The sequence below is a fragment of the Gossypium hirsutum genome, chromosome D01 (assembly GCF_007990345.1).
Source record: "Gossypium hirsutum isolate 1008001.06 chromosome D01, Gossypium_hirsutum_v2.1, whole genome shotgun sequence".
Classification (NCBI taxonomy): domain Eukaryota; kingdom Viridiplantae; phylum Streptophyta; class Magnoliopsida; order Malvales; family Malvaceae; genus Gossypium; species Gossypium hirsutum.
Window position 1 is genome coordinate 6,797,965 of NC_053437.1, and position 9,163 is coordinate 6,807,127.

Sequence of the window (9,163 nt, forward strand, 5' to 3'; positions counted from 1 at the left end):
TCCCGCCTCAAGCACCCAAGCTCTTCACAGAATTAGGAGACAAAATATTGATTGGGGATAATACCGACTAGTTGAAGGGTTTGTTGGCTCTCAACAAATAACACTTTAAAGACTTCTCTAAAAGAAGTCAACCTTCCCTTAACAAGATTTAATATTAAAAAATCAACGCATTTTGATTGTAACTCTAACGAAATTACTCCTCCAACTAAGATAATAGAATAAAACATGTTTTCAAAAAACAAATAACATGGATATCTCATTTTATTGATTTATTTGGTTGTGAATTTTAAGGAAATAACGCATTTTTCTTTCTTTAATAGTTTGAAAATAATAATTTAAAATTTTTTTTATCCTTTTTCATTGAAGGTTGTTAAGGATCGTCCTGATTAAGCAACAAACAAGTAAAAATAGCGGAAGAAATTGAGAAGATGAACACACAAATTTAATGTGGAAAAACCCCTCCAAAGAGGATAAAAAACCACGGGCAAAGATAATTTTACTATAATGGCAAAAGAATGAAGAGTACAAAAGATGGAGATAAAACTAAACCCCGAAAACCCGAAAAACAAAGAACCCAAAAAACGTAAACACAAAATTCTCTGAATGTGTTATGAGTTTTAATCTAATAGGTGTATTTTCTAAGGTTGTAAAAGAGCCTATTTATAGGCTAAATTCATATGTCAAATAAAAAAAAAATCTAAACTAATCAGTGTTTGACTGAAATAAATAAACAGAGTTTAACTAAAAGATTATTTTTCAAATTTGACTGAAAATAGGAGTCATACTTAACAAATCTCCACCTTGACTCATATTTCCACAACGCCATCTTTGCCAAAGCCCGCCACAAGCCTATCTTGAACTATGCAGGGAATTAACTGAGTCGAATCTATGCTTAGAAGCTGGAAGACTTCTAGCCTTCGACTTGTGCACTGGCAAATCAAAACTAACCCGGGTCTGATTTTCACGAACACAGTGCCCCAACTTTTCAAAACCTGTATCCAAAAGAGAACCTCTCTTCAACGAAACGGTCATACATTTTTCTCTCCTATGACCAAGTTGCCTCCGCTCCAAATGAGTTGACTTCGACTCTGTAACGGACGAGGGACGTCCAATTTCACCGGTCACTGTAGAACCTTCCAGAATATAAAGACTGCTAGTTCTTTTACCTTTTAACAAAACGAGAGCTCCACGAGATACTTTAATACCGCTTGACTCAATGTTGATCCTGCATCCTTTCAAGTCTAAAATACTTGAGGAGATGAGATTCTTTCGTAAACTAGGTACATACCTGACATCTGAGAGTGTCCTAATCGTCCCATCGTGTATCCTAATTTTAACAGTACCAATACCAATTACCTTACTCGATGAATTGTTTCCCATGCGAACAACTCCACCTTCAACCAAACTGTATGTAGAGAACCATTCTCTATTGGGACACATGTGGAAAGAACATCCCGAATCTAGGATCCACTCGAACGTGAGCTTGGAGTTATCGCTCGTTGACACTAACAAGAAATCATCACCACTTTCATCGATCAAATTAGCATCAGCTACATCTTCCTCGTTACTCTCAGCAGCTCTTTTATTTCGTAGTTTATAACAATCTGCTTTGACGTGACCTAACTTTTTACAATAGCGACACATTTTGTCTCGTTTCTTGCTATCCAAATGAAGCTCATTGTCGAGTTTGTCTCTACTCATCAAATGACCATTCACATCTTCGAACGAGATTTTGTCTCTGCCATAGATCAGGGTCTCCCTAAAAGACTTGTATGAAGGGGGTAATAGCACAATAATAGTATAGCTTGATCTTCATCATCAATATGAACCTCAACATTCTTTAAATCATTTAAAAGAGTAATGAATTGACTGATGTGATCTCTAAGAAGCTCACATTCGTTCATGCGAAGCGTAAATAGACGTTGTTTCAACACTAAACAGTTAGCCAAAGACTTAGTCGCATAAAGATTTTCTAACCTTTTCCACAAGACGGATGAGGTCTTCTCCATCAATACCTCATGCAATATCGTATTCGCGAGGCACAACTGGATTGCAGACAAGACCTTTTCATCAAGCTCTTCCCATTCTGTTTTATTTAGATTCTCAAGCTTTTTCCCAGTAACTACCTTTTTCAAACCGGATTGAACTAGAATTGCCATCATCCGAACTTGCCACAGATTGGAATTTGTCTCACCATCGAACTTCTCAATTTCAAATCTTGTTGTTGCCATATCTGAATGGGTTGATCTATGAAAATTGAACTAGCTCTGATACCACTTGTTAGGGATCGACCCGATTAAGCAACAAACAAGTAAAAATAGCGGAAGAAATTGAGAAGATGAACACACAAATTTAACGTAGAAAAACCCCTCCAAAGAGGATAAAAAACCACGGGCAAAGATAATTTTACTATAATGACAAAAGAATGAAGAGTACAAAAGATGGAGATAAAACTAAACCCCGAAAATCTGAAAAACAAAGAACCCAAAAAACGTAAACACAAAATTCTCTGAATGTGTTATGAGTTCTAATCTAATGGGTGTATTTTCTAAGGTTGTAAAAGAGCCTATTTATAGGCTAAATTCATATGTCAAATAATAAAAAAATAATCTAAACTAATCAGTGTTTGACTGAAATAAATAAACAGAGTTTAACTAAAAGATTATTTTTCAAATTTGACTGAAAATAGGAGTCATACTTAACAAAGGCAAATTTAGAATTTAAAAGTTATGATTTATCTAATCAATACATAAAGACTTAAATAAATAACAACTCTTATACTATGCTTCAAATATAAACTTTAGATGCCTTAATGAATTGTTTTGTTTTGGAAAACTTGGAGTATAGAGCAAAAAAATTGGTAGTAAGCAATTTACTCCACTGCAATTTTTGTGTGCGGTGGAGTGGCGCAAATATAAACCATAAAACAAAGAGTGACAAGATTTAAGAGGAAAAAAATAAAAAAGAACAAGAAATCATTTGGAGGCTAAAGTACACCTCTCTCCTACCAAGGGAAACTTTAAGCTTACAAAGACGAGAAGAAAAATAGATTTGGAGCACTCGACATAAATTCTTCAACTATTTTCTCTCTAGATTATTTCTTTTTATACTTTTATTGATGCAAGTTTGTTTTGAATCTCTTTTTGTATGGTTTTCTCAACTCATTATGAACTGAACTCTATTTTCTTGGAACAATGATGAATCCTGTTTCTTAGTTAATTAATTTAGTTTCTCTTCGATTGTTTCGATCTTTGCTAATTATTTATCAGTCTTGTACCTATTTAATCTGCTTGTCTGGCTACCAAGTTGTATTAATTTGATAATCTTGATTTGTTTTAAAATAGAAAATTAAGGATTAGATTTAGACTAAATAGACTATGATTAACTTTAGTAGCGCCGATGAACAAGTTAATTTGCAGCTAGAATAGGAATATACCTATTCCAACAAATTATAATTGTTTAACTATTTATTGTTTTTATTTAAAAAAAAACTAAATTGACACGTGGTAATTTTTTCATTTGCCAAAACATGCTATGTGACACTTTTCATTGGCTAAAATTGTCTAACAACTTTTTTAAACGTCCTTTATAAAATCGATAAAAAATAGAGGAAATTGATACTTTAGGTATTAAATTAGGACAAAAAAAATAAAAAACCAAAATAAAAAAATAAGTATATTTTAGAAGTTAAATTGTGAATTACAAAAAAAAAAAAAACCAAGTTGCACAACAATTTTTTGTTCGTCATTTACAACAAATAGATTGTTGTTGTAACAAAATTAATTAATTAACACTTAAATAAGCTATCCTAACTTTAAATTTTCCTGTCTATAAGCATCGTTCCAACAATATTTTGTTGAATTAAACCAAAAAAGAAGCAGCTAAAATCTAAATTACACTATATAAATTCACTGCATAATCGTAACTCAATCCATCAAAACAATCAAACTTCTCTTGTAGTATTCTAAGGTTTCTATCAAATTGTAAATGGGGATCGGGGCATTCTTTAACAGCCTTTATGCTTTCTTATTTGGTGGTATTCTTGGATACCATCTGTATGATCAAATAACATTGCCCGGACAACCTGAAATTGAATTCAGGCAATTTTCTGGGTATATTGATATTGACCCAGATGCTGGCAGAAGTCTTTTCTATTATTTCGTTGAAGCCGAGAAGGACCCGTTGGATCTACCCCTCACCATTTGGTTAACCGGAGGTTAGCTTCCTTTCAATTTTCTTTTTCCTTGGTCAAAAAAAAAATTTACAAATCGATTGAATCGAAAATTGATGATGTGTTCAGGACCAGGCTGCAGTTCAGTTGCAGATAGCTTTGTTGGTATTGGTCCTTTCACTACTACAAACAATGCTCACGCCCTCAAGATAAATCCATATGCCTGGAACAAAGGTTGACTTTTTTCCTTTGAAAATTGCCTGACCTTATTTAAAATTATATAGTATTATTCCATTTTGTTGACTTTATTTAAAATTTTGGTGTACAAATTTTAGTGTCAAATATGCTGTTTATTGATACGCCTATTGGATCTGGATGGTCGTACTCAAATACAAGCAGTGATTATCAAACTGGAGATTTTAGCACAAGTAAGATCATATTGAAATTCGAAATTTGAAACTCGATATTAATTTTCTTATTTTCTATATTAAATTCTAAAATTTCTTTCTCTTACAGATAAAGACCTACTTACATTCTTTGTGAAATGGTTCGAAAAGTATCCGATTTTCAAGTTTAGAGATTTATATATTTGTGGAATAAGTTATGCAGGTTCGTTCAATCTACTTAATTGAAACAAGTATGGACCAACCTCAATTAAAGACCATATACATATTTAGGAAATTTATTATTTTCTCAGGACACTTCGTAACTCTCTTGGCTAACAGTTTACTGCATTTCAACAATGAAACAAAGAGTACAAGGTTTAACCTTAAAGGATTGGCAGTAAGAAAAACACAATCCTTTTCTTTATTAATTTTCCTAACGATTTTATATTTATTGGTTTCCAATGTTTAATAACAGTTGGGAAGTCCCGTTCTTCGGTATAAGCTAGACGTTATTGCACAATATGAATTGTATGCATCAAAAGGGATGATTTCTCATAAAATGTACCATAAAATCTTGAAGCAATGCAATGAAACAGATGAGGACAACTATTCCAACGATTCCCCAGAATGGTCTGAATCATGCGAACATGTCATGAATAAAGCCCTAATGACTGCTTTTAACGTAAGTTCAGTTAGAGAAGCTAATAAAATGCGATTTGATATCGTTCGTAACCCTTGTGATGGAAGAATTGAAGATCTAATCGCCGGAAAAGAGGTACAAATCCGGATCTTAATGTTATAAAATGCTTATATGAATAATTTCGATGAAGCTTTGATTGAATTCGTGTCACAGATTACCATGGTTGTTGGTGGAATAGATATGTGCATTCCTAATAGAGTAGATTTCTATTTTGGCATGCCGGAAGTTCAACAAGCTTTTCATGGAAATCGAACCCACTTGGGGTATAAATACTCGGGATGCTTCCAGTAAGTTACATTCATAAATCTCTCTATATTTGTGAAATTGTATAAAAGGTCACAATGCTAAGCAATTTTTACGGTAATTTGTGTTTTAATGTAGGAATAGTGGTCTCAATTACAGCATAGCTGACCAACATGTTGACATGCTTCCGATATTGAAGGAAATTCTCGAACATTCTGTTCCTATTACCATATTCAGGTTGGGCTATGCTTTCGACATGAACTATGTTTAATTTAATAGAAATTTACTTACAGTGGTGAAAATTTGTGGCTAACTTTTTTACAGTGGAGAAGATGATGGAGCAGTGCCTATGATTGGAACCTTACGACATGTTAAAAAGTTAGCCAGCGAAATGAACTTTACTTTGACCAAAGATGAAGCTTGGAATAGTGAAAACAAGGTCATTAATTGGTTTTTATCCCCTTTTTTAAAATTTTTTATTTATTTATCAAATTTAATTATTATTATTTCTAACAAATATGATTTAAATCTAATGATGATTAATGGTTAAACTGCAGGAAGGAGGACGGCTGTACAAGTTCGGAGATTTGTTGACTTTCATGTCTGTAAAAGGAGCAAATCATCATGTGCCATTGTCTAAACCATCTCAATCTTTATATATCTTCGAAAATCATGTAGTTGAGCAATCAGATTAAATCTGTCATTGTGTGTCCGATTTACTATTCATAAGCCCATCTGGTTTTTGTGTTCTTTGTAGTTTTATATGTAGCCATATATCATAATAGCCTTAAGGTATTTTTTATTTTTATAAATTTTTGTACATCAATAATTTATAATGAAAATTTGAAATATTCGTGTATATTCACTTAGCACAATTATTTATAATGTCCTTTTTAACCTTAAATCAAAATAAATTTTTAAAAAAAAATGCACGTACGAAACTTGAAATATCAAAATTTTCAATAAAAATAAATTAAGCACTTAATCCCCCTCCTATAAACAGCATATCATAGCAAAATCATCCTTAACACAAAGCCGTAATTAACCTGAACGAGCATAATTAATATAAGAAAGGGCAAGTAAAAGAAGCACCCAAATCAATAAAATAGAGCAAAAGAACACTCCGACAGTCTTCCAAATGACACTATCACGAAAAGCTCCATCAACGTCACAATACATAAAATCAATCTTCGATCTAAGCTCTCAATTTCCTAGCTTCAATCTGAGCCAACTCTTCAATGATTTTGTCCTCATGACCATTAGCCTTCCACCCTATTAGGGTATGCAGGTAGTTATGATAGTTAGTAGTTAAGGATGGTAGTTACAGTTGTTAATAAATGTATTATAAATAGTAGGGTTTACGTTCTGTAAAGGCATGAAGAATTAACAATCTTTCCAGTAGTCTTGTATTGTTGTTTTCTATGATTCAAAGTGTTTCTTAATATGGTATCAGAGCCATAATAATTTTTTCTTTGACTATGGATACAGATGCAGTTTTCGGTAACGATGGTGGTCATTCGTCCGTTCACACGACAATACCTATAGCTTCTTCTTCTCCTGATCCTGGTTATGCTTCTTCGTGCAAAATTCATCAGTTTCCTAAACACGATAATACTGGTAAACAAAAATTGTTTATGGGAAACGGTCTGTCTGTACCAGTAGATAATACTGGTTCCTCCTCTTTTGTTCTCTCCAGCAGAGTGTTTCACTTGAAGAATGTACTTCATGTCCCTTAAATATGCAAGAGTCTAATGTCTGTTGCTCAATTTGCTACTGACAACTCTGTGTATTTTGAATTTCATCCTCTTCATTGTTTTGTGAAGGACATCAAGACAGGGGCCATATTACTGGTGGGGCACATACATAATGGGTTATATCAGTTTAACCTTTCAGACACTCAGCATCCGGGCACATCAAAGAATGTTGATCCTGTTGGTAACACAACTGCATCATATACAGCACAGTCGGGAGTCTCTTATTCTAGTAATGAAGTGTTTGAGCTATGGCATAGGCGACTTAGGCATCCTTGTCATAGGACAGTTACTAAAATTCTTCATAATTGTAATGTTGATTCAAAGAAATGTAAACTGAGCTCAGTTTGCTCTGCTTGTCAACTTGGAAAGTTACATAAATTTCCTTTTTTCTCCCTCAAACACTGTGTATTCAGCTCTTTTTCAACTTGTTGTTTCGGATCTCTGGGGACCTGCCCCTGTAATCTCTGACGGCTGTCTCTATTACATTTCCTTTGTTGATGCTCACTCTCGGTTCACCTGGTTGTATTTGATTAGGAATAAGTCTGAAGCTTTGGCCAAGTTTCTTCAGTTTCAAAAACTTGTTGAGGTGCAATTTGGTGGTAAGATACGGGCTCTCCAAACTGATTGGGGAGGAGAGTATCGTCCGTTTCAAAAAATGTTGTGTCAGCTTGGGATTCAACACAGGATTTCTTGTCCACATACTTCAGAACAGAATGGGTTGGTGGAAAGGAAGCATCGTCATGTTGTAAACACTAGCTTGACTTTACTTGCTCAAGCGAATATGCCCATATCTTTTTGGTCTCATGCATTTGTTAGTGCAGTGTACCTTATAAATAGACTCCCAACACCAGTTCTCAAGGGAAGGTCACCTCATGAAGTTCTGCATCAAACTGTTCCTAGTTACCAGCATCTAAAGGTTTTTGGATGTCGATGCTGTCCTTATCTCAGGCTGTTTCATGCTCACAAGCTACAGTTCAGGTCTCAGCCCTGTGTATTTCTTGGCTACAGTATGGCTCATAAAGGCTACAAGTGCCTTGACAAAAATCAGAAAGTGTTTGTATCCAGACTTGTGGTTTTTGATGAAGGATGTTTTCCTTTTAAAACTGATTCTGATTTTACAGGAGTTTCATTAACTGTACATGACTCCAATACATTTCAACATTAGCAACCTGTGGTTCTTGTCATAGTATCCTCTCCAGGACCAGCAAGACACTCACCTTCAGCTGAGGTTTTATCTGCTCAGAGAACTTCTCACAGTATGCCAAGATGTGATGGTTTACAAGTCAGCCCTCGTGTGAGTTGTTCTCCCATGCAAGTAGGTTCAAATAATTCTTCTTCAGATGTTCCCTGTCAATCCACAGCATCATCCAGCTCTTCATCTGACCATACTCGATGTTTTCCTGGTGAGCCTACTCGGGTTCCTTTTGTAAACTCTCATCCTATGCAGACGCGATCTAAGAGCGAGATTTTTAGACCCAGAGTCTTTTCAGCAGAACTAATAGAAGTAAAACCTGTTACAATAGAACATGCCTTTACTAGCAAAGAATGGACTATCGCAGCTCAACAGGAGTATGATGCATTGTTGAAAAATAACACATGAGATTTAGTTACTTTACCTGCCGACAGAAAGGTTGTGGGTTGCAAGTGGATTTTCAAACTCAAAAAGAAATCAAATGGGGCCATCACTCGTTACAAAGGTCGTCTGGTTGTCAAGGGCTACCTTCAAGAGGCAGGAATTGATTTTCAAGATACTTTCAGTCCAGTTGTCAAGCCGACTACTATTCGGGTTGTGTTGACATTGGCTGTTGCATTTGGGTGGCAACTTCGACAAGTTGATATTAACAACGCCTTTCTCAATGGGGATTTGGCTGAAGCGATTTATATGACACAACCACCTGGTTTTTAGCAG

The 9,163-nt window shown here is 34.7% G+C and overlaps 1 protein-coding gene across 1 annotated transcript; it reads left to right on the top strand.

Moving 5' to 3' along the window:
- The first annotated feature begins 3,950 nt into the window (after window positions 1-3,950).
- On the top strand, window positions 3,951-6,312 carry LOC107952669 (serine carboxypeptidase-like 44). Its single transcript, XM_016887849.2, has 10 exons — window positions 3,951-4,216; window positions 4,301-4,405; window positions 4,507-4,599; window positions 4,688-4,780; window positions 4,869-4,954; window positions 5,033-5,332; window positions 5,411-5,544; window positions 5,639-5,737; window positions 5,825-5,939; window positions 6,058-6,312. Exons 1-10 carry the CDS (start codon window positions 3,988-3,990, stop codon window positions 6,193-6,195), a joined length of 1,392 nt encoding a protein of 463 aa, XP_016743338.1. The 5' UTR covers window positions 3,951-3,987; the 3' UTR covers window positions 6,196-6,312.
- Window positions 6,313-9,163: the final 2,851 nt, after the last annotated feature.

Excerpts from the sequence above, each read along its gene's own strand:
- LOC107952669 (XM_016887849.2), top strand. The coding sequence starts at position 3,988 with ATGGGGATCGGGGCATTCTTTAACAGCCTTTATGCTTTCTTATTTGGT. Across the intron at positions 4,781-4,868 it reads TTGTGGAATAAGTTATGCAG|GACACTTCGTAACTCTCTTG; the intron begins GTTCGTTCAATC and ends TTATTTTCTCAG. Across the intron at positions 4,955-5,032 it reads TTAACCTTAAAGGATTGGCA|TTGGGAAGTCCCGTTCTTCG; the intron begins GTAAGAAAAACA and ends GTTTAATAACAG.